At 38.3% G+C, this 25506-nt stretch overlaps 2 protein-coding genes across 6 annotated transcripts; one reads left to right on the top strand and one right to left on the bottom strand.

Annotated features, from left to right (window-relative positions):
• Nucleotides 1-1945: 1945 nt before the first annotated feature.
• Nucleotides 1946-19655, bottom strand: LIAS (lipoic acid synthetase). 5 transcript variants are annotated; one of them, XM_030881074.2, is made up of 11 exons: nucleotides 19497-19655; nucleotides 18218-18390; nucleotides 17158-17251; nucleotides 16160-16240; nucleotides 14837-14993; nucleotides 14693-14750; nucleotides 12727-12855; nucleotides 10419-10564; nucleotides 9705-9775; nucleotides 8864-8975; nucleotides 1946-5648 (listed from the first exon to the last, which is right to left on the bottom strand). In XM_030881074.2, the coding sequence occupies exons 1-11, from the start codon at nucleotides 19539-19541 to the stop codon at nucleotides 5596-5598; spliced, it is 1119 nt and encodes a 372-aa protein (XP_030736934.2). In that variant the 5' UTR covers nucleotides 19542-19655; the 3' UTR covers nucleotides 1946-5595. The 5 variants fall into 5 exon arrangements, 4 of the variants coding, with proteins under 4 accessions (XP_030736934.2, XP_060155225.1, XP_030736936.2 ...); XM_060299242.1 differs by lacking the exon at nucleotides 12727-12855; XR_004044471.2 differs by lacking the exons at nucleotides 1946-5648; nucleotides 8864-8975 and having other exon boundaries at nucleotides 9706-9775; nucleotides 10419-10560.
• A 147-nt stretch (nucleotides 19656-19802) lies between these two features.
• RPL9 (ribosomal protein L9) lies at nucleotides 19803-24212 on the top strand. Its single transcript, XM_030881077.3, has 7 exons — nucleotides 19803-20283; nucleotides 20373-20488; nucleotides 21077-21172; nucleotides 22146-22278; nucleotides 23150-23230; nucleotides 23743-23857; nucleotides 24135-24212. The coding sequence occupies exons 1-6, from the start codon at nucleotides 20238-20240 to the stop codon at nucleotides 23847-23849; spliced, it is 579 nt and encodes a 192-aa protein (XP_030736937.1). The 5' UTR covers nucleotides 19803-20237; the 3' UTR covers nucleotides 23850-23857; nucleotides 24135-24212.
• The last annotated feature ends 1294 nt before the right edge of the window (nucleotides 24213-25506 follow it).

Genomic DNA, 25506 nt, shown 5'->3' with positions numbered 1-25506 from the left:
TTCTTTCTTTTTTTTTTTTTTGCGGTACGCGGGCCTCTCACTGTTGCGGCCTCTCCCGTTGTGGAGCAGAGGCTCCGGACGCGCAGGCTCAGCGGCCATGGCTCACGGGCCCAGCCGCTCCGCGGCATGTGGGATCTTCCCGCACCGGGGCACGCACCCGTGTCCCCTGCATCGGCAGGTGGACTCTCAACCACTGTGCCACCAGGGAAGCCCTGCAGTCATTTTCTTAAAAAAAAAAAAAAGATATCTGTTAGTCATACTAAAGGACAGACTCAAACTTGCTTTCCAGAGTTGCTGCCCCAAACTAGATGTTACCATCTAGTTTATTCATACATTGACAATGTATTAAAGTTTTAGACCAAAACCCAGGCATGAATATATCATTAGTGCCAGACTTGCAAAATAATACTTACAAGGGACCTTTAAACTTCAGAGGATAAGTTGGATACAGTGACCTCTTGCTGTCTTCCTCCCTTCCTTTTCCTGAATATAGTCCAAAAGATCACTCATTGTAGATCTGCATTTTACAATATACCACTAGTAACAAGGCAGATTATTTTAGGTGAACATACATTTTTCTTAATTTTAATAGGCATTTATTTTAAAGGCATTAGAATAAACATGACTTACAAATTATATTAGTTAGTATATAAACTTGACAGCTCTAACAGAGACCAAAAATGATAGTGTTTTAAACAGAAGGGAAACATATTTCGCTCAGACATGGAAGTCCAGGTCAGTGGTCCACAGCTGGCAGAGTACTTCCATAGTCATCAGAGGCTCAGACTTCATCACTTGGGCTCTGCCACCCTTTACACAAGTCTCCTATCTCATGGTTCAAGATGGCTGCTCCAGCTACAACATCATGTTCTCATTCCAGCCAGCAGGGAAGGGGAAAGAGAAGGGAAAAGTAGGACCCACCCTTTAACAGCACATTCAGAAGTAGCACAAATCATTTATGCTCTCATACCATCGGTCCCAACTTAGTCACATATCCACAACCGGCTGCAAAGGACTCTGGGAAATACAATTTTTAGCAGGATAATCAACCACACGCCAGCTAAATATTCTACATGAAGTTTCACTTTAAAGGAATTTAAGTTTAGAAATTTAGTCAATTGTAAAAAAAAAAATTAATATATAATACTATAGTTCCCATTCAGATAGGGCAAAACTTTGTGACGGTTTTACATGAATGACTGGAGTTTAGGAAACAGTGGTAGGTGATGTATTTTAATTAGTAACACTAAACATAGTGTTTGTTAGTTTTTCTAACACTAATGAGCAAGCATACATAATGGCAAACATACAGATGTAAAGTGAATATTAAATGTTACTTGTTCTCTACCAATGATTTTCAAACCATGACCGACCCAAGCATCCAGAGATGCTTCAGGAATTCAGCAAATGATTGATTTAAATATAAACATAAATACATATATACACACATAGATAATTATATATGTAAAATTATCTACAAAGCTACTATTAAAAAGACAGCAAGCCGAGTTCTTGGTCAACATGGCAAACTGAGCACACATTTATATCCTCTCCCTTCTAAGGACACCATTAAAATTACAGTGAGAGGGGGAAAAGCCATAATCCAATAAAGCAAAGAGAACAGGAGGGGGCCATCAGTGGTCAAGAGATTTTAAATAAATTTCTGGAAAGCCTTGAGTGGATAGATGTATACGGACTAAAGAGAAGAGTTGCTTCCTGGAATATTGATGTGAGGGCCAGAGGAAGAGGCCCTGCCCAGCAGAACAGCAGAGACTCTACCCAAAAGGAGGTGGGAGAGAGAGGGGCACCCACCAGGGCCTTAACTGTAGGTCTTTAACTTGAACAGTCAACCTTCTCATCTCATCCACCTCTAGAGGCACAATGACAGGCAGCCTGGCATTTACACCCATGTGATTACATCTTCCAGCCCCCAGGGTCAAGGGGAAAAAAAAAAAAGGTAGGTGGAGGCAGGGTGAAGTTTCTTCTCTAAAGAAATTGATTCGACTGCCTGGGGAGAACTATAACAATGAGTACTGTTCTCCACCAGAACAAACCCTAAGTCCAATACCAGCTGTCTGCAAGTCTGCCCTAAAGCAAAGCCAGCAAGTCAAAGCACTGTCTGCACTTTTGGGTTACGTGCGTTGAATTAACCACATGCACTATTTTCATTCTCTCCTGAAATCTCACTAAAACGGCAGAAAAGAAATAAGAAAGCTGTAAATAGATAAGGACAAAGAATGAGAAAGGAGGCACCAGTAGATGAGAGATGTCAAACAATTTTTAGAAAGTGGACCAGCGGAGGCTAAGTAACTTACTATAAAGAGCAAGCAGAAACTTCAATGCCCACATAAGGGACTGCCTTCTAGATGTAGGTAACTGGTCCCTGAGAAGATCACAAGAATTAGAGGCACCACATACCACAACAGGTGGGGTTTAGGTGTGGGGCTAAACACAGGGGACTTTGATGGAAGGCTGTATAAGGAAGAGTTGACTGCACCCAAGTCTCTACCCTACCCACACCAAGAAACTCCCTTTGCCACCCCTTACTCTCATGGGATATTAGAGGTTTATTTTCAGGAGGAATAGAATTAGAAAGGTTCAGCCTTGGGGAGGGTGTTAGTAAGTTGCCAGACTGGAAACGAGGAAACTAAATAAAAGCCTGCCTATGGAACAGAGACCCACGCTCCCCTAACCAGCTTGCTTTTACTCATCTGGCTCTGAGTAAGCAGGCAGCCAAGTTTATAACCCTCAAGGCAGGAGACTTGAGGATTATAATTATTATTTTCAATCCTGACATTTGGGAGTCACTCATTGAGAAATCTAGCTCATGCCCCAAACACGCTCCAGTGGAGCTCTATCAATTAGATAGCTCCCCCCACCCCAGCTTCCAAATAGCTTTAGAGTGGCTCATCACTTACTATGTCTGTACAGCCAAGGAGATGAAGGAGAGCCACACAAAAGGCAGAGACCAAAACAAACAAAGGAAACAGAGACAATGCTCAATGCAGAGAATGACACTATCCTCAGAGAGAAAAATGGAAGAACTTGTAGCTAGGAAACAAGAACAGAATGCTATTTAAAAGGGGGGGAAAAAATCAGAGAACTGCTCTTGAAAATTAAAATGTGGTGGCCAAAATTTTAGCAAGAGAATAATTATCAAATGTTCATGGAAATCCAATACAAAATAGATTAAATGGTATTTTATTAGCACAAATGTATGTGTGGCTTCTGAGTAGCTGGGAGTCCCCACAAGGATGAAGGGCATGTACTCAAATCTCTCTCAGCGGCTGCTCCTGCTGTTCTGCTCTACTCATACTCTGAATCTTTCTTTGGGGTGTTATTCCCATTTTTCTGCCTAAGTCCACTGGAGCTCATGCTTCTTAATGCAGTAATACAAATAATATCTCTAAAGTGAAGATGTTTTCAGGGAATTCCCTGGCAGTCCAGTGGTTAGGACTCGGCACTTTCACTGCTGGGGCCTGGGTTCTATCCCTGGTCAGGGAACAAAGATCCCCCAAGCTGCATGGTATGGTCCAAAAAAAAAAAATAATAATAATAATAATAGTAAAGATATCTCACCAAACAGGAATTGGGTTTCAGGGTTGGCTGATTCAGTGGCTGGAAAGGGGACAGTGACCCCTGTACTAATTGATTTCTTAAAAACCATGTGTATTTGTCACTTTCACTTTCTTAAAAATACTATTGGTGCTACAGAAAGAAAAAGATCAGACATACTGAAATGGGCACATGCCAGATTTTAACACATTGGAGACCACTGATGCATTAACTTGTGCTGCGCGATCAAGAAATTTTGTATAGGCCACCTGCCATGTCTGTGCATTTAAATACACTTCTTTTTAATGCATCATTGTTTACGAAGGTCAAAGCTCTGCCTTGGCCTTTTAAAATTCAAGCCTGTCCATTCTTGTACATTTATGCAAGGGACTACACCTCTACAGCACCCACTCTCTACGCTCAAATGTCCAGCAAGATCCAGGCATTTGTTCACATATTCTAATGAGTGAATGAATAACAAATTCAGAAGATACTATTTGTGATTCCACTTTGAAACAAGCATTTCCTGCTAATCATCTTTCAGGTTTTTGGATTAAATTTAACTGGAGAGTATGCTGAGATTACAAGATGTTTTAAATTTTAAAAATAATTTATCATTATTTAGCTGTATCAGTCAGGATTTTTCTCAATACTATATAACCAAAATAAAACAAAGGAGTAAGTAGACTGTTGAGGCCTGACAAAGACTGCAAACGTCATCCATGACTCCCAATTTCACATATGTATCAAAATAGCTTCATCTTATCATTCACTATTTTTATGTGTAGTTGTTACAAATCTAAAACCTTGACATACATTTGTGCTAATAAAATGCCATTTTAATTATTTTACATTGGGATACCAAACATTTCATTTGACAAAATGACTCTTCTGCTAAAATGTTTCATTACCAACTGCCTACACTGTGCAAAATTAGGAAACATCAGATTATGTTACAAAATCAGAGTCTGAAAAGTAATCCATTTTTCCGGTGAAATAATAGATTTTGAAGGAGGGTAGTTGCCGGAGATGTTAAAATGGAAAGTTGATGGGGTTAATTTTACACAGCAAAATTTGTTAGGATCTATAAGGAAAGTGAGTCAAAGTATATATGGCTCCCTGAGTTAAATTAAAATGTAACTAATTTTCAAAGTTATGCATTTTATAAAAAAAAAATTAGTTCACTTATTTAAAACTTCAAAACAAAATTGGCTATCCAAATTACATATTTTATAATATTGCCATCTAAGTACTTCCTTTGTGAGATGTAGTAGAAAAACAGGATTCAGAGTCAAAAGATGAATTTGAGTTCTAGTACTTAGGAAAGAAATTCCTCATTCAGGTCATTACTATGATAGAACACAGCCACCTCACCAGAGTGGTGAGAGGAATGAAAGGAACAAATGGATAGTGCATGTGATGTAGCAAACTATTATAAAATGAGAGTTAATATTTTATTTTTAGGTTATATTTCCCCATCTTGGACAACATCATGGTCTTGGTTTAATAGAGGTCCTAAATAAGCAATCAGCATAAAACTCTTCTGTAGGTATAAAGTAGTCATATCAATGTGAAGAGTCAACACTGAAACTCTTAAGTCTTTCTACATTATTCCAACGATGTTATGCTATTATGCAAAGGACATATGCTACTTATAAGTAAACAGATACAATCTCAATCTATTTTGACTTTCATCACAGTATGTCATTTTTCAGAAATGAAACGTGACAATGATGTATAGAGGCTTAAAAGATTTTCTACAAGTTTTTAATGTATTGTTTAAACTACACTATTAACAGTAAACTCTTACAAAGATGTTTTATGATTACGTCATAACAAGCAATTGTTTACTGGGACAAAGAAGATATGCTAAAAGACAAATGAATTATTATAATTAAATATGCACAGCTTATTGATATCTTTCGTAAAACAAAAAGACTGGGATATATCCACTGAAGTTTAGGCATTCTGCCATCACTTCTGTTACCAACTGGAGTCAAAGTTTTAAAATTCCTGTGATCTTGAATGTCTTGTTAAGTGTTAGAGGGCTTTTGTTTTTCTTTTAGCCACCAGACTTTTCAGGAAAAATTCACCTATTTAGGAAAAATAAAAATACATTAATAGCAATTTAAAGTAAACTTCAGAATAATTATACTTCAGTGTTTCCCTTTAAAGAAGACTTTTGTATTTATTGGTGTTTTTCTCTTCTCAAATCTCAATGGCAATAATTTTCTAACCTCATATATCTTTGGTACTTTCCTCAACCATAATGCTTAGTCATTATTCTTTTTCTTTTAAAAGAGCTTTTTTTCCCATAAATTTATTTATTGTTCGTTTTTGGCTGCATTGTGTCTTTGTTGCTGCGCGCGGACTTTCTCTAGTTGTGGTGACCGGGGGCTACTCTTCGTTGTGGTGCGCGGGCTTCTCACTGCGGTGGCTTCTCTTGTTGTGAAGCACGGGCTCTAGGTGCGTGGGCTTTAGTAGTCGCAGCATGCGGGCTCAGTAGTGTGGCGCACGGGCTTAGTTGCTCCACGGCATGTGGGATCTTCCCAGACCAGGGCTCAAACCTGCGTCCGCTGCATTGGCAGATGGATTCTTTTTTTTTTTAATTATTTATTTTATTTATTTATTTTTGGCTGTTTTGGGTCTTTGTGGCTGTGCGCAGGCTTTCTCTAGTTGCAGTGAGTGGGGGGTACTCTTCATTGCGGTGCACCGGCTTCTCATTGTGGTGGCTTCTCTTGTTGTGGAGCACGGGCTCTAGGCACTCGGGCTTCAGGAATTGTGGCTCGCGGGCTCTGGAGTGCAGGCTCAGTAGCTGTGATGCATGGGCTTAGTTGCTCTGCAGCATGTGGGATCTTCCTGGACCAGGGCTTGAACCCGCATCCCCTGCATTGGGAGGCAGATTCTTAACCACTGCACCACCAGGGAAGCCCAGCGGGTGGATTCTTAACCACTGCGCCACCAGGGAAGTCCCTAGTCATTATTCTTAAAAAACTTTTTCTATCACTACAATTTTTACCATTACTCTTTCTAGTAAAGAAATATTATAAAGGGTGACCCTATTGTATCTGTGGGCTGCTTCTGTGCATTTATTCCACTTCATGTACACCATCTATTCCTCATCACCGACAAAGTATTGCTGTTGGCACAATTCATTTCAGAGAGCGATTCTGCTACATTATTAGCCTGGATCTGATGTTTATAAAACAGACCTTGCTGCAGTTGAGCAGATTCATTTGATGGCATCTCTTTAGCTTATTCCCCTCTAGGGAAGCAAGAGCTCTCATTTATAATGGGCTTGCTTTCTCTCCACCCCCTAAGACGTGCCTATGCACTAAGTTAGCTGCTTAGAGGGGGCCCTTTCACTTTTCCGGTCATTAGGGTTCCATTTAGTCTATCACTGTTATAGCACGGCTCAAAGCTTATTGGCAGAGTTCAGCACTGCAGGCCCAACTTTATGAGGAGTCTGATGAACTTCTCTGCCATCTTAATACATGAGTAGAATTGTGATGATTGTATCTGTACACAATCACCAAGAATCCTAAGACTCATAACCTTGCCAAGTAATGGAGAGAATAATCCGTGTTGCCCCATGCCTCATCTAAATCTGGTAAGAGTAGAACCATATTATTAGATCCTAATCCATCATCTAAATCTAATACTTTCACCTTTTACTCATAATTTTAAAGGAATTAAAAAGTTTATAACTCACTTCCTCATAATTGTTAACAATTTTCCTTACCAAAAACAAAAACAAACAAAACAAAACAAAAAACAAACAAAAAAACCCAAACCAACAAAATAAAAAGTCCTTTCAAATGACATTATTCTACTTTGACCACCCTGGAAGCTGATGTTGGTCCTATCCTTTATATATAATTTTAGCTTGCCAATAGTGCTCCTTAAAGAATAAATCACTTATCATTATTGGTTTCCAAAATTCCCACATCCTGTCAGTCAGTGTTGAATCAAATTCTTGGGTTTTATAACTAAGATAAGCTGTTGTTAGTTCATTAAAATGTCTTCAGTTTCTTTACAGGAACACACTGAATATTACTAACATCGGAACATTAATTTTTACAAATAGAATTTATGCCTAATTTTAACACATCTAGGATTTAGACTCCACTATGTAAGTCATTTAAAAGATCATTAATAGTATAACATGGTTTGGACATACCCAAAAAACAACTAGCTGCTTATTCTTGTAATGGCCATTACCACATGACTTTATCTCTTGAAAAAGGCTTTTAGGACTTCCCTGGTGGCACGGCGGTTAAGAATCCGCCTGCCAATGCAGGGGACACGGGTTTGATCCCTGGTCCAGGAAGATCCTACATGCTGTGGAGCAACTAAGCCCATGCTCCACAGCTACTAAGCCTGTGCTCTAGAGCCCGTGAGCCACAACTGCTGAGCCCGCGTGCCACAACTACTGAAGCCTGTGCGCCTAGAGCCTGTGCTCTGCTACAAGAGAAGCCACCATAATTAGAAGGCTGTGCACTGCAATGAAGAGTAGCCTCCGCTCGCCAGAACTAGAGAAAGCCCGTGTGCAGCGATGAAGACCCAACGCAGCCAAAAATGAATAAATAAATTAAAAAAAGAAAAAAAGAAACTGGCTTTTATTTTTATAAGTCAACTCAAGCTACTGATCAAAATAAGAGCCGAAATTACAGAGGTAAAAAAATTGCATTGTAGGACTTCCCTGGTGGCGCAGAGTGGTTAAGAATCTGCCTGCCAATGCAGGGGACAGGGTTCAATCCCTGGTCGGGGAAGATCCCACATGCTGCGGAGCAACTAAGCCCGTGCGCCACAACTACTGAGCCTGTGCTCTAGAGCCCGTGTGCCACAACTACTGAAGCCTGTGCACCTAGAGCCTGTGCTCCGCAACAAGAGAAGGCACAGCAGTAAGAAGCCCATGCACCGCAAGGAAGAGTAGCCTCCGCTCGCTGCAACTAGAGAAAGCCCGTGCGCAGCAACAAAGACCCAATGCAGCCAAAAGTAAATAAATAAATTAATAAGTTAAAATAAATAATTGCACTGTAGATAATAAAATTACACTAAACATTTCCATAGGGAAAATAACCTTATGGATTTTTTTTCCTGTTGCTTCTGGGAGGAAAAACACAAAGATATTAATGCAAGCAGCAATGTTGTCAAATAGATACTTACCCTTACGGAGCAAAGTTCCTAAAGATATTTCAGGAAAAAAAAAATTTTTTTCTTCCCCACAAAAGACAACCACAGCTATTATCATTTTAATATGGAAAATTACAGACTAAATAGAACCATGCTCTGCAGTCTAACTTACCTGCTTTATATGAAGAACGCACCAGAGGGCCACTTGCAGTATAATGAAATCCAAGTTCATTTCCTACTTTTTCCCAGTATTTGAACTTTTCAGGAGTAATGTATTCTTCAACCTAGATTTAAAGAATTAATTCTAGATTCTAGAATTTTCATAAATCATTTCGGTTCTATACAAAAATCTACTTGTTGGCTACTCGGTCAGAACGTAATTATAGTGAAATTAGAGAAGAGGGGAAACATATCAATTTGGAATTATATTAGCTATTCCAAAAGGGAAAGAAAATGAGACTATTTGTAGAGATTATATATCTGTATCATTCCTTTATTGACCAACAGGTACAATCAAAAATTAGTCACACCTATTTCTATAAGATTCCTGACAGAAAAAAAAAAAAAAAAGATTCCTGAGGACAAGACTGTGTTACTAATCTTGTATCTTCTGCTCGGCACTGTGTATGGCACATGGTCACTACTCAAGAAATGTTTTTTGAATGAATGAATAAATGTCCAATATAGAAATAGGGAGACCTACTTTTCTTTCTTACTTCACCTCTGGCTCTCATATAATTCTAAAACAAATCACAAGATCACCAAGTGTGAATGAACACAACTTTCCAACTTAAAAATTTTTTTCCTGTAGGTCACTTAAGTTATACAGTTTGGGGGGCAGCAAATAAATGCCAGTGTAGCTGCTTTATGCAGATAATAAAATGGAAACTGGAACATAGAAATATACACGGAACACTACACTAAAAAGCCAGCAGCTTCTTAATTTTACCTAAAGAAAATAAAGATTTAATTCAGATTACCATTAAACATTTGGCAATTTATGGTAGTTGTACCTTAAGGTGGCGCTTTGTTGGCTGCATATATTGTCCTAAGGTCAAACAGTCCACATCTGCTTCACGAAGTACTACAGGAAAAAAAGCACACGTTACATAAGCAGATGTTTTTACAATGCTAACTGTATGCATTGTTGTAAAGAGCAGCTTTTAATTATTATTTGAACTTATTACTCTTTGAACCAATAAATAACTGTAAGTTGGCCAAGGATCTTCAGGTAAAATAAAAGCTTTCATATTTTAAAATTTAAGAAGCGCAAGAATCACAAAGCAAATGGATTTAATGGACTAAGGTTCAGCGAAGTCCAAAGCACACCATGTTGTGTAACAATTCCATAAGTAAGCACTTCCTCAAAGGCCTGAATTCATCCTAGTCATCTTTGGATTGTCAGTGCTTGACAGAGCTCCTGGTACGTGGCTGGACTCAGAAACTGTCTAATGAGTGAATAAATGGACAAAATCATGTTTTTAGTTGATGAAAGGGTAAGAAATAAAATGGGATGCAAATTTCATATCCTGAGCATCCTGTACCTCATTCCATAAAGTTTTAAGAAAACATACTTCCTTTCCTGCTGTTTACAACACATACTATACATATGTTCTCACTGGCACTTTCACTGAGACTATGGAGAAAGCATAACAGGTCCTTCAAAGTGGGACTCCTGCTATTACTCAAATTAAATGGAAAAGAGTTTTCATTTTCAATTTATTTACCTTTCATCATTGCATATACTTGCTCGTCATTCTCACCTAAACCCAACATTATAGATGTTTTAGAAATAACATCAGGTCGAACTTCCTTGGCATGTTTCAGTATGCGTAGAGACTGGTCAAAATTGGCCCGGGGATCACGAACCTTCCTTGAAAACAGCAAAGCTGTTGTCAGCATGAATAACCACAAGCTCAACTAAGTACATAATTATGCAAGCAACGTGAAAGACCAGAAGAGTACATTCTGGACATCATGCTACATCATATGGTTCAATGGTAACATTTTTGCACAAATGTCTAAGTGCTACTTTAGGAAAGAAAATCAGGCTTCACTAGGCCACCAACTCTGTTGACTTTTCAGGCCTTTCAAGCCTGGGGCAGAGAAAATGAGAATGGAAGTAATGAATGAAATAGTTCATTTTATGAATTACTCATTGAGAAACCAGGATTCCGAAGCTGAGAATAAGTGATTAGAAGAGTAGTCAAGAGAGAAGGGGAAAAAAGTGGAAGAAAATCTCGATACTGAACAAAGAAAAAACCATTTAACCTGAACCATTTCAGAGGAATGAAACTTTTATGTTCATTTCTAAAGACTAGGCTGCCCTCTGCTGGTAAGTATATAGCTTGACATCTCTTAGGTAAAAAAATACATGATTCTGGAATTTTCACTGCAAAGGATAATGTTTTTTATTATTTTAAAAAATTAATTAATTAATTTAATTTTTGGCTGTGTTGGGTCTTCGTTGCTGTGTGTGGGCTTTCTCTAGTTGTGGTGAGTGGGGGCTACTCTTTGTTGCAGTGCACTGGCTTCTCATTGCAGTGGCTTCTCTTGTTGCGGGGCACGGGCTCTAGAGCACAGGCTCAGTAGTTGTGGCGCACGGGCTTAGTTGCTCTGCAGCCATGTCGTATCTTCTGGGACCAGGGCATGAACACGTGTCCCCTGCATTGGTAGGTGGATTCTTAACCACTGTACCACCAGGAAGTCCCGGATAATGTTTTTAAAATGAAAACAGAGAAACTGGCACCCACTGGTGGTGGTATCATGAGATATGACAGGGTTGGAACAGGCTGTGTGCTAGACTTCAACAGGGGCCAAACCAACATGGCTTAAATGGACAAGGCCCAAAGGACACAAAGTTGGTGATGTTAAATCAGCCTTCATTTGAATTCTAAGGTACCTTTATTCTGTGTAATTGATTTGTTGTTATGGTTGTTATTTTTAATCAGAGACCAGCTCACAGGGAAGAGAGGAAACAAATTAATAAATTTTAAAATAATCACAGAGACTTCTCTGGTGGTCCAGTGGGTAGGACTCCATGCTCCCAATGCAGGGGCCCAAGTTTGATCCCCGGTCGGGGAACTAGATCCCACATGCATGACACAATGAAGATCCTTCATGCAGCAACTAAGACCAGGTACAGCCAAGATAAATAAATAAATAAATATTAAAACACACACACATACACACACACAATTGATAATAAGGAAATTACTTTTTGGAAGTTATTTCTCCACTGAATTCAAGTCATGCTCCCTAATACATTTATGATTTAGTGGAAATCCTGGTTATTGTTTATCCTACTTCTTTCTTTAACACAGAATAATGTGTAGAACCTAATAAAATCACTATCAAACGCTTTACTAAAATAATGAAAATGAATTATTAATCTTGCCCAAAATTTTTCATTTTTCTGAAATATGAATGTACTTATTGATTTAGAATAACAATCTGTAATTATTCCTAACTACTAAAATCATTAGAAAGAGTAAGACAGCATAGTATCTACTTTTTAAAAGAGATCTGAAATACATCTGAGCGTACTAGGTTTTTCTTCAGCATCATTTACTGCATATATTATTGCCAAGTGGATGGTTAAAAGTCTTTTTTTAGAACTACAATCAAAGCAATTGCTTGAGTAAGTTTTTCTTCTTGAAAACTGTTCTTTGAAAAAAACAGCTCGTTGGTACCTGCAATGATACTGACAAAAAAAAAAAAAGAAAGAAAAAAAAGATGCTCATTATGTGTGTGTGTACCAAAACGTATACACACATGTATAAATATATAAGTATATATATTACACTTAGATGTTAGTAATTGATACTACTAGGTGGAAATATTATGGGTGATGTTTATGTTCTTTTTGTTGGCTACATTTTTTTATTTTTCTGCAATAGACATATGTTGTTTTTGTTTAAAAACAGAGTTCACTTTATAAAAGCAAATTACAAAGTTCTCTCCTGAAACAAGTGAGAAAATGTAGCAGATTCTGACCCTCCAAACTTCCCAACATTACTCTGTATATGAAATCACCTTTGTAATTCTGGAACTGTTTCTACATTATGTGCATACACATCTAATCCTGACAAAGCAACTTTTTCTATTGCTTTAAGATCTCCTCGGAAATCAGGGGTGAGACATTCCACAAGGATTTTCGGATTCCTAGGGTGAAAAAGAGATAAGTGTCAAACTGAGGAAAAGAATTGACATAACTTGCTCAAAATAGAAGCCACCAGTACTCATTCAGTATCAGTTTCAACACGGTAAGCTTTAGAACCTTGCCAAGAATAGCATGAACACACAAATGTTTATATATGAACTGTTAAATGAAAAACAAACAAAAAACCCCCCCAAAAACCAAACAAACCTATAACATCAAATAATGTGCACACTGTGGTTAAAACACATACGCATGTAAATAATGATCAGAATAAATTTTGGGATTATATAGAATTTTAAACTTTATTAAGTAGCTTTAAAAAATTGTTTAAAGGAATTAAAATACAAATATAAAACATTAAATATAAAATAACCTTTGTATTTTTTTAGAAAACAAATTGGGATATCTCTTATGTGAATGCAAATATTAATTCCTTTAATTCTGCATTCTTTTAAAATTCATGAATAGTGCCCTCCTCGCATCCTCTAGACAAATATTTCACAAGTGCTCTGACCTTTAAAAACTATCTTCTGAGTTGCTGAGTCATGAGCTTTGCTTAAATGAAATACAAGCTAAACATTAATCTTACTATTTATATTCTGGCTATATTTATGCATTCAAGCATTAAAATATGAACTAGGTCATAAAGCTGTTCCCTTTGACAAGTAGTAGAAATGACTGGGAAACTAAAACTTTTTCACAAACCCAACTGCAAAGGTTTTTTTGGAGCTGTTTCATGCGAGAACAGATGTAGAAAGGACCACATACACACCCTCCCATGGATACAAGAGATGTTCAAAGAACACATCTTGTAACTCACTGTTTTTTTAACTGCAAGTTGAGACTCATTAGTAGTTTGTCAGATCAATTTTGTGGGTGGCAAACAAAACTTTTTTTAAATGAACTATAAAAAAATAAAATAGAAAATATTGGGGGAATCACTGAAAAAACATTTATTGAGGGTGCTAGACTAGTACTGAGCTGTAGAAAATAAGCATAGGACTTTCCTGGTGGTGCAGTGGTTAAGAATCCTCCTGCCAATGCAGGGGACATGGGTTCGAGCCCTGGTCCAGGAAGATTCCACATGCCGTGGAGCAACTAAGCCCATGCACCACAACTACTGAGCCTGCACTCTAGAGTCCGCAAGCCACAACTACTGAAGCCCGCGCACCTAGAGCCCGTGCTCCACAACAAGAGGAGCCACCGCAATGAGAAGCCCACGCAGTACAATGAAGAGTAGCCCCCGCTCGCCACAACTAGAGAAAGCCCGCGCAGCAATGAAGACCCAATGCAGCCAAAAATAAATAAATAAATAAATTAAAAAAAAAACAAACTCCTTTTTAAATGCTTTTTAAATACATAGAATTTACATGTTAATAAAATGTGATTTATGGGTAAAATTCCCAGGGCATATCAATAGTGATAAAATTTATATCAAGATTACATATTTTAACAATGTGGGAGTTTATCTCATCCTAACTTCTTCTAGATGATGGTTTATTTAAATCAGTGATAGGAAGATTAGTTTTATACTTCTCATAAAATTACTCAAAGTTTAGACTGATACTCAAATATGAAGGAGGGGCTCTATGGACTAAAGGTCCATGAATAAGTTTGTGTCCCTACATCCCTAAAATTTCTGCGAATATGTATCTGTATGTTTGAATACGACTTTTCTGGAGAAAAGACCACGTAATTTCCAGCAGATTATGAGACAGGTTTATAATCCCCACAAAAGGTTAATAACCACTGCTTTAAGGTAAAGACCTAAAATAAACTGAATTTACATGGATCAAAAGTCCTTAAATTACACAAGCAAATGCAAAAACAAGTAAGTACCTTTCCTTTAAGTAAGACACAGTCTTTGCAAAGTGCTCAGCTCCTCCATCAGGCATATCTAGAAACAAAAGAGTCCATTGCTTAAGATGATGTCATAACTTGATAAGAGCCAATTTCTGGAAGAGGTAATGACGATGCACTAACCATCTCGATCCACAGACGTCAGGACTACATAATCCAGACCCCACTCTGCAATTGCCTTTGCAGTATTGTAGGGCTCATTGGCATCCAGTGGAGGTGGATTTCTTGCAGTCTTAACAGAACAAAATCTACAACCTCTTGTACATGTGTCACCCATCAACTAGAATAGAGATGTTACAATTTAAATCAAATAAACAGATGACTTAGAGAATGTAATGTTAAGGGAATAAAACTGCAATGAATGTATAAACTTTGATTCTGTTTTTAAGAAATTTAAAACATTCAAAGCTAAACAATACAGTTAAGGAATACAAACATATATGGTAAAACTAAAGAAAAAGAAAGGCAAGGGATAAAACCAGAGATTTCCATTATGGAGTATTCAGAATCACTCCTTCCTTCAAGAATTGACATTGCATAACTTAGATAAACTCTCTGGTTGGCTCTGTATTATTCCAGAAGGAGCTCTATCTCATAAGAATCCCCAGCTCCTCGTCTAAATAGTCTCTTGCTGATATAACTCAACAGTTTATCAGACATTCCCCAGACAAGTATGAACTTTCAGTTGCACATAATTTATATTTAACCCAATACTTCAATCTCCAAACTCCTCTGTATAAATAATATGGTAGATTGCATTGTTAATCCCATTTCTTACTCTATCATATTAAGATTATACATCTCACCCACTGCCATGTAACTTGCAGGACCCGCCTACTTGGGGAGGAAGTTATGTCTCTACTCCCACTCATGCTTGGCTTGAGTGGCTTATTTTGGCCAATAGAATGATAGCAGCCATGATGAAGCAGAAACCTCAAATGTGCATGGATGGCTTGCCCTCTTGTGCTCCTTCCATCCTCCATGATAAGAATATGCCTTGGAGAGCCACCGGTCCATGAATAAAGCTCTCTAGAGCAGACCTGAATCCAACCTACTTCCTGGAGTCCAGCTTAGCCCAGTCAAGAACAGATGAACACAGGCCAACTGAAAGTCCCATGAGGGAGAAAAATAAATGCTTATTATTTAAGGGGCAAAATGAATAACAAGTTAAGCCAACATGAAGAACATTTCCAAAAATTAATAGAAGAGATGTCAAGGCAGCACATGATTAACCATCAGGTAGATGGAAGAATCAATAACAGACTTATTCAGAGAAGGGTGAGATCATAACAGGCTGGATTATTCTGTCAGGTTTTTTCCCAAATTTCTCATAAACTCATATGTAACAAGAAATCTGAACAGAGATTCATAATGTACATTTGTAGGAGAAAGACACAAAACATTTCCTTTCAGTCTCTAGACTTTAGAATTTGAGGCTGGGCTTACCATGATTGTGGCAGTGGCAGTGGCATGTTCTCCGCCCCCCCAACACTCTCCAATATTGGGACATCGAGCTTCCTCACACACCTGTGGGTAAAAGGGAACTGAATACGGTCAGGTTGAAAAAACTTACCAATTGAAGAAATTAGTCAACAGGCATGTTTACACTATCCATTCTTCACAGCATATTTATGAAGAAATTCACTATTCAAAAATGCTGTTAAAACTGTCGAAGTATATAGATATTAGGATTCCATTTTTAAATTAAAAACGATATGAAGGGGGCTTCCCTGGTGGCGCAGTGGTTAAGAATCCACCTGCCAATGCGGGGGACACGGGTTCGAGCCCTGGTCCGGGAAGATCCCACATGCAGCGGAGCAACTAAGCCCGTGCGCCACAACCACTGAGCCCGGGCGCCTAGAGCCCCGAACCCCGCCACTGCAATGAGAAGCCCGTGCACCGCAACGAAGAGTAGCACCCGCTCGCCACAAGTAGAGAAAGCCCACACGTAGAAACGGAGACCCAACGCAGCCAAAAATAAATAAGTAAATTTTAAAAAAACAAAAACCTATATGAATGTATATATTTTACATGTGCAAATAAAAAGCCCTGCAAGGGTATATGTTGAACAGTTAAAGTGGTATAACAGTTAAACATTTGAGATTGCACATAGGATGCTTCACATTTCATATACCCTTTCCAACAAGCATGTACTTAATTTGTAATATAAAACACACAAAAACCCTCATTCCCGAAACTGCAGAAAAAAATTTTTTTTGTTTGTACTGTTAAATGAAAGGTTAAAAAATACAATTACTTTTTGTTTCTTTTGCAGGGAAAATAATCTTTAAATGTATTTCCATTACTGAGAGTAATGTATCACTAAACATCTTTATTTACTTTCCTTGCTATTTTTGATATGTATTTTATTAATTTTTAAGTTACATATATATGAAAATTACGGCTTCTGGTAAAGAGGGATATTTAACCCTCTGATAACTTACTGTATGAAGATTTAAATTCCGCAATGTATTTTTCAGTTTATTGTAATTTTTCCCCATGGGAATCTCTGTCTTTAGCCATGGAGGTAGTCTTAACCTGAGGAAAGCCAAATATAACTATACATTAACAAGTATGTTCCCAAATAATCACACAGCTTTGAAGTTACTCTGCTCTATTACAATTCCTAGTTAGGAATTTTCCCCCCATAATCCTGGATTAACTCTTTTAATTTCTGCCATAGGAGTAATAACAGAGAATGAAATTTAGATTTGCTCAAACCACTTTAGAAAACACCTATAACTGTGTCTAGCAGGGCACTGTGCTCATGTCTACTTTTGCAAAGGCACAGAGTAACACCAACCCAATAAAAAAATGAAGAAGCTTTTGAACATCTCATTCCCTAAAAAATAATACTGACAAAAAGTTCTAAATTTGTTCAGATTAAGGAGAGACCCCCACAAGTGGACTTGCTGCTCTACATTCTAGATTTTGATAGTTATTAAGTGGAAAAAAATCTAAAATTTGGAGTGAAGACTACATTTCCTCAGGGTCCCTTTGACTTCCACCCACTTGTGATCTATAAGTTGCTAGGTAAAGTATCTCCCAATACAATTTGCTCTCTGCACTAAATTCCCTTACAATTCTTTTAAACTAAGGCATGCTATCCATAGATCATATGTACACTGACTAGGCGAAGCAACAAGTTAGATCACCGACACCCAGTAACAATGAAAAACTTATTAAAGTGTAATAGACTAGTAACAAGGTGATAATCTTTGCTCTCTGAAAAAATTTGTTGCTGGGTGGAAAATGGGAGATGGTGGTGTAGGATGGCTAAGTCCTAGGAAGGTTGAAGAAAAACTGTCAGAGGGCAGAGAGAAAAGAAATAGATTCCAACAATCTCACCTATTCACCTATTCTATGTTTGTTATCACTTCTTTCTAATGATGTTTAGCTAAATTTAACAAGCTGATTAAAAATATACCCTAGGGCTTGGTTATATCTGAAAATGATGCACTATGAAGAAATGGGACATTAAAATTACCTCAAAATTTCAATTACCTTTCTCCTTTCTGGCGTTTTAAGTCTCCTTTATATTCGTCCCAGGTGCTCTTGTCTGCTAGATCACCAGATACAAAATCTTGAAGGTCTGGTCCATTCTGCAAAAATTTCTTTTTTTTATCTGGCAAGGAACTTACTTCTCTTACTGGACTGCATAAATATCTTCCAAATACCTAAACAAAGGGTTCATTATGACATTTATTTAGTGGGGTTTGGAATAACTTAGTTTTAACCTATTTTAATACGTAAAAGGAAGGGTAAAGCCCAGAGAACTGATTCAGAAATTATGTCAAACTATTTACAAGCTCTGTGTAGGAGCTGAGAATCTAAGATTAAGGAGGACCCAAGGGGAACAAACCAAACCTAAAGGAGAATGGGAGCTGACCATTTCCTGCTGGATTTAGAATAGATTTGGAAACCATTGGAACTGGCTAACATGCCACACTTTTCATGTAACCCATTTAGGTACTAAAAGTCTGTTTTTCAAGTTTAAATTGCAATAAGGGAGAAGACGCTACAGCTTTGAATTTTCTATTCCTGACTTGAGTCAAGGACGTTTAAATGAAATTTGAAGTAAATCTCTCTGCTTTGGACTTTGGATAAGCATATGTGTTAAAACGTAGAAGTGCTCAACTAGTTTCACAGAACTTGAAGAAGGGAAACCAAACCTAATGTTTTAATTTTCTAGGTTACATTCTGTGTTTAAAGAAGGAAGTCCCTCAATATGTATTTGACCATAAGAAGCCATTGGCTTCTAGATCTGAACACACACGGACAAGACAGCCAAAACACTGTAAAATTCAAGTCAGTACTTATAAAGCAAAAGAACCTTCAAGAATTAAAAAAAATATATACAGTGCCTATTAATGCTGCACGATTGCTATTGTACTTGCCCAGGACTCCCACTTGAGTCTAGAGCATAGATTTGGGTTCTAATTGCCCAAACTGGTGTCTAGTACACAAGAGCTCAACACAAAGCAGTAATCTGGAGCGCTCACCGCAGTGGTCCTATAACGCTCCAATAAATACAGAGTACAAATCACTGATACGCAGAAAAAAAGCTCTCAGCGCCAGCCAGAGAGACCTACAAACAAACCAGTACCAGAGACTTAACCTCGTTGGGGTGTCGGAAGAATTAAATGAGATACCACAAGAAAAATGTTTAGAACAGTACGTGGCTCGAAGTAAACACTCAGTAAATGAGGGCATTACTGGGCGCTCTAAAGGGATGGGAGCCCCCTCCCGCCCACGCCCGCACCCTGCTCGCCCCGCAGCTCACCCGGGGGCCCACGGTGCGGACCACGCCCCCGCAGCGTAGAGACATCCCTCTCTTTTTTTTCTAGCAGGGCCGAGCGATCACTAATTCCCGGGAAAAAAGATGGAAAAACCGTCTCTCGATTTATGACCGACAAGCTGAGCCACACCTGACCCTGTGGAACCTGCGCTGCTCCGCGATTGGCTGCTTTAGCCTAGTAGCGTCGCGCGCTTATGACGCAATACGCAGTACTCCTACGGCCTATAAGAACGTGATGACGAAAGACGCTCTTTCTTTGCCGCATTTACTGCGAGGTGAGGTTGGTTACTGTAATCGGTGGGCCTGGGGAATCTGAAGCCATCGGCTCAGGGAAAGCCAGCGGCGCCAGTCTGGCCCTCGGAAGCCGTATTTTGGTTGTCTCCCCACACGGCGAACGCCGTATGAATTTGGTGGCGATGGCATTCGAGCCCTGTGCTGGGCTTTTAGGCCTACTCCCGCTCCTCAGCCTTGCCGGGATGGCGCCGGCTTGATGGGAGTCCCAGGGTTGCGTTGAGCGGGAGTTGGCCCGTTGGGCTTGTAACACCCGCAGAGGAGCTGCTCCTTCCAGGCCAGAGCGTAGTGGGGGCCGCTCTCCCTGCTGGTCCTCCCGTATCCTTCCCGGGATTTTTGCCTGCGGTCTCCGGTAGGAGTGGAGGTCCGTGCATCGTAGTTTGGTCGAAAACAGGTCCTCTGCGGCCTTCTTACCCCAAGTGTTTGTGTTTCAGAATGAAGACCATTCTCAGCAATCAGACTGTCGACATTCCAGAAAATGGTACGAGACTTGGTGCTTGCATTTTTCTTACATCTTTACTACACGCTCTATACCTTGTTCCGAGACCTCACGAATACGTTCTCTCCTAGTCGACATTACTCTGAAGGGACGCACAGTTATTGTGAAGGGCCCCAGAGGCACCCTGCGGAGGGACTTTAATCACATAAATGTAGAACTCAGTCTTCTTGGGAAGAAAAAGAAGAGGGTGAGTTTTTGTTTTTTGACACTTCAGTTGCTTGTTTGGAAGGTTGTGATTTAAGAGCATCAAATTGGGTTGCTTTTAAAATTATGGAATTGAGGTTCAGTGTTTTAACTTAAAATTTGGTGTCCAGAAGCATAACTAGTTTCGGTGTTGTTGCTTCAGTGAAATTGGAAAACAAGATTCTGAACAGAGTGGGTTATAAAAGATCAATACTAGTAGTTGTCATTCGTATCAAGTATTATTGCTGTTACAAGTTAAGTTTATTTTTCTTCTGATTGTTTTGTAAGAATCTTAGGAATGCAGCAGTAGATCTTTTAAACCTGGTATTTTAGTTTTCCAGGAGTGAAGTTTGATGCAGCTTCTACAAAACTTGTGTTCTGGGTTTTCATTCCTTTGTGAAGTAGTAGTGTACCTGTAATGTACAGTAACAAAAATGTTAATTGAGGGCTTTGTGGTTTAATTTTTCCTTGAAAATCGTGTTTTAATTTGGGCAAATACTAGAATCTAGAGTACTTACTGTGAATAAATGGACTTTTTTCCAAGCCTACTTACTACCGGAAAGAATTTTCTAAAGTTTTTGTTCTGTTACAGCTCCGGGTTGACAAATGGTGGGGGAATAGGAAGGAACTGGCCACTGTTCGCACTATCTGTAGTCATGTACAGAACATGATCAAGGGTGTTACACTGGTAAGCAGGTTAACCAGACTACTTTGTTTTGGAAGGGGAGGTTTCTCAGCTGTGATTTACGTATGCAACATAAATGTCTCCTGCAGAGAATAGATTATGCATGTAACTCAGTTATGTGTACTTATTAAGTACGTGGGAAAAAGTGATCTTGGCAAATGTGTTTAATAGGCATTCCTGGGTTTTAGGATTAAGTGATGTGAGTAAAGATTGAGTGATAAATAAGAGTAAAGACCAGATGGTCTTAATAGTATGCTGATGGTGTTTTCTCCACACAAAATAGGACTCATCTTCGGGGTGAATTTTTTTTTTATATATAAAAAATGTAACATACAGGGTAGGCTTTGGTTTCTTGTTTTATCCCTGTCACCACCAGGACCTCTTGTAGGGATAGAAAAAGGTGGACCTAATTTCTGAGCTGCTTGTCCATTTCCTTAAAAACATAACAGGTTAGGTTCCTTGAGGGCAGGGGGCCTGTCTTGGTGTCATCAGTTCTTGGAACCTGGCGTACCTTAGTAACTCAGTATGTTAGTTTGATGTCCAAGATGAAGGGCTTCTCCTTTAATGGGAAACTAGCATTGTTTACTGTGGGCATAGCAGGTGGTAAAATACATGCTTCCTTAAGGAGCTTCACAGTCCAGTGAGGAGACACAGAAACACATGTTTTTGTGTAAAATTGTTGTAAGGATTGGTATAGGTGATACATTTTACAAAACCTTGACAATGAGTGTTGCGTGAGAACTGTTTCAGTTTCTTTTGTCAGGAAGGAGGAAATTTTCCTCTAAAGTCTCCATTGATAATTTCTAGAGATTTGGTCATCCTTTTCTAGGTGCAGGGAGGGAGACAGCCTTGACAAATATGTAAATGTTCCCTATAAAAGGGCAACTCCTTAGTTTTCAGAGAAAAACTGGAAATACCTATCTTTCAGATTTCTCAGCATTGCTAATAGTTTGTTTATTTTGTTTATTTAACCTAGGGTTTCCGTTATAAGATGAGGTCTGTGTATGCTCACTTCCCCATCAACGTTGTTATTCAGGAGAATGGTTCTCTTGTTGAAATCCGAAATTTTTTGGGTGAAAAATACATCCGCAGGGTTCGGATGAGGCCAGGTATGGTTTAGAAATTTTCTTTCTACTTGTGAAGGCTGGTATTTTGGGTTAGCTATAAATAAGACCAGATTTATTTCAGAATTATCCAGTTTGATTATGGCTTTGTATCATATTTATACCAGTTGTGGTTCCTGAAGGCTTACATTTGGGGTAGTTTGCAGGCCATGGGAGCTGTGATTGGTTTTGCAAACTGAAATCCAAAACAAGACCCATTTGAAAAGAGGTTAATACCTAGATTTCCTAGTTTCAGGTCTCAGCTCTCACTGTCAACCTTGGGCAGATTACCTCTATGTAGCTCATTTTACTCATCTGTAAAATTGGGAACATCTCATGATTAAATGACTTGAAATTGAAATGTGTTTTAAAAATAGTTCTTGTCTGATGCATAGTTAACACTGAGGCATTAGAAAGTTTTAAAACTTAGTGCTCTTGATGCTTTTTGATTCCATTGAATTGTGGGGGTGGGAAGAAGGGATTGTACCAATTAATGGCTCTACAAAAATATTACATGATAGTTGCTGTGGTCAGCAGTACTTAATGAGAACCCTTAGGTGAAAAATGAGCTTTGAGGGATACCAAATATACAGTAGAAGTAAGACTGGATACAAATCTTTGTACAGCTAAATCCTACTAGCTGGATACCTTTTTCTCATACTCCTTAATTGAATCATAGTCTGTAATCAGTCTGGGACAGATTCATTCAAGCAGGAATACAAGATTGGCCCAGATAATACAGATTCTGTTACAAAACAGTTCTTTTGGTGTGTGGAATTTTAAATGGAATAAATTGCTACTTAATTTAAATATTTTAAATAATGCTACAAATCTTATCTTATGTTGACACTATGCACATGCTGTCTTACCTTTTGAGGTGTTGCTTGTTCAGTATCTCAAGCCCAGAAAGATGAGTTGATTCTTGAAGGAAATGACATTGAACTTGTGTCAAATTCAGGTTTGTATGTTTACTGTGCCTGATTACGCCCCTAAAATCTTACCTAAATCTTGTAGTTGAATACATGATATATGTTCTTTTAGTGAGCTTTTCTTTTTTTTTTTCATCCGTTTATTTTACTTACAGTGTTCCGTGGGGAGTTTGTAAAGACACTGGTCAGTCAGTTAGAAACAGACCTGGGAACTCTGTACAGAAAAACAATTAAACATGTGAAGGCACAAAAGAAAAGACTCTTAAGTACATTGGATATTAATAGGGACAAAAGGACTCAAGTTTAATTTGTTATACCTCTAATAGAGCAATCAAACATAAGTAACTAAATAAAAAATATTACGGGGAAGGAGAGAGAAATGAGATAGACAAAAAGATTGGTGAGCTTTTTTAAATTGTGGGACCCTAATAAACTATCCCAAAGATACTTGGGTTTTGAGTATGTAGCATATAATAAAATACTTGCTTATGATTTGGGTTTGGCTGATAAAATAATTGCCTTATCTTTTTCACTCTTACAGCTGCTTTGATTCAGCAAGCCACAACAGTAAAAAACAAGGATATCAGAAAATTTTTGGATGGTATCTATGTTTCTGAAAAAGGAACAGTTCAGCAGGCTGATGAATAAGATCTGAGGTAGGTTCTTGTAATGTCCATATAAATTTTATTAACTGCTTTAGTTGGGGGTCTTAATTGATTAAGAGACTTAAACTGGAGGTGTAGCAGAGGTAGAAAATGGAGACCTGCATTCTGGAACACAGTAAATTTGGCAGAATAAGAGATAGAATTGACACATTTTTACTATGAACCAGTAAGTCATAATTTTAAAGTATGTTTTAGATGATTCAGAGTAGAACTTTTCTGGGCAAGGATATTGATGGAGATTTACTGACATTTTCATTTCTTTTTACAGTGATCCAGTTACAGAAACCACAAGAGGCCAGGCTCATATGTGATATTTTAAAAATGAATAAAAGCTCTTTTGACTTGAGACTTTTTCTTAAATTGATTACCCTTTCCAACTATTTGGCCAGTAAGCAGCTAAGTAAATTATAGTGTGCTAAGAACAATAACAGAAGGAATAGGAGGGTTTTTTTTAGTAAGACTTAATGCGAGAAGTGGTTTGAAGGAATAGCAAGGGTATTTCAGGCAAGAGGAATATGGGTATCAGTGACTGGCAACACTGTGGTTGTTCATTATTGGATGAAGAACTTTGGGAGATGTCCTGAAGGTATGTGTAATTTCGCAGAGGCACGAATTTGAATATTTGTGAGGGCAAGTGCCTGAGTTGCAGTAACCTTGTGTGAAAAAGCAGCTGAGAAGTAATACAGTCTTAGTAAGAATTAGAAGATGGAGTTAATTTATATTCATGATAAACATGGTTGCTGTGGCCCAAGGTTCTCTGTTTTAGCGTAATTTCAGCCATTTACTCGTATGTCCTAGTCCTTGATATCTAAAAAAAACTTACAACCCTTCCATAGTCTCTTCATTCCATGTGTCATGCTTTAGATGCACTACCGTACTAGACTATCTTAACTCAATAGGATTGCCTCTAAATCTCTTCCTTGATAGAAACTCCAACTTTCTGATTTCTCAGGCAAAACTTAACATTCAAGTTTGATTTCTCTAACATCCTGTGTGTCTAGTCTGTTAGAAAAATCTGTGGGCTGTGCCTTCAAAGTAAGGTATGTTCAGGGTCTAAGCAAGGAAAAATAAAACCCATTTGGAGCATAAGGATCTTAAAAGATCTTCATTTAGATAAATTAATTTTTATATTGAGTTAATAATCTGGTTTGATAACTGGTTAAGTATTTAAGAAATGGATGAAATTGTAAATGCAAGTTTTGCTTTGAAATATTTTAGATGAGGTTTGGGGTAGGCATTGGATGGGGTTCTAGGTCTAGGGTTTCAATACATTGATATTTGTTGAAGCTGAATGATGGGGATTCATTATACTATTCCTATTTGCATAAAGTTTTGAAATTTTTTGCAATTAGAAGATGAAGCCAAACCCTTTAAACTGATCCACCCTTGTTCTTCCCTCCCCCATCTGTTCTCAGTAATAGCCAGAATGCATTTTTCAAACTCCCTCATAACCTTTCTGACCACACTGACTGAGCTGACCTTCCTGCTCCTCAATACCACTGCCTTAAAGCCTTCAAGTTGTCTTTCCCTTTGGAGTGACAGGTTATCTTGAAGTCTATAGTCCAGTGTTTTCAGTGAAGCCTACGTTGACCCTCCTATTAATTGTACTCATTCCTCATGCCCATCCTAGCATACCCTTA

The sequence above is a fragment of the Globicephala melas genome, chromosome 5 (assembly GCF_963455315.2).
Source record: "Globicephala melas chromosome 5, mGloMel1.2, whole genome shotgun sequence".
Taxonomy (NCBI): domain Eukaryota; kingdom Metazoa; phylum Chordata; class Mammalia; order Artiodactyla; family Delphinidae; genus Globicephala; species Globicephala melas.
The sequence above is the reverse complement of the archived record's forward strand: the minus strand, read 5'-3'. Positions and strand labels throughout refer to the sequence as shown.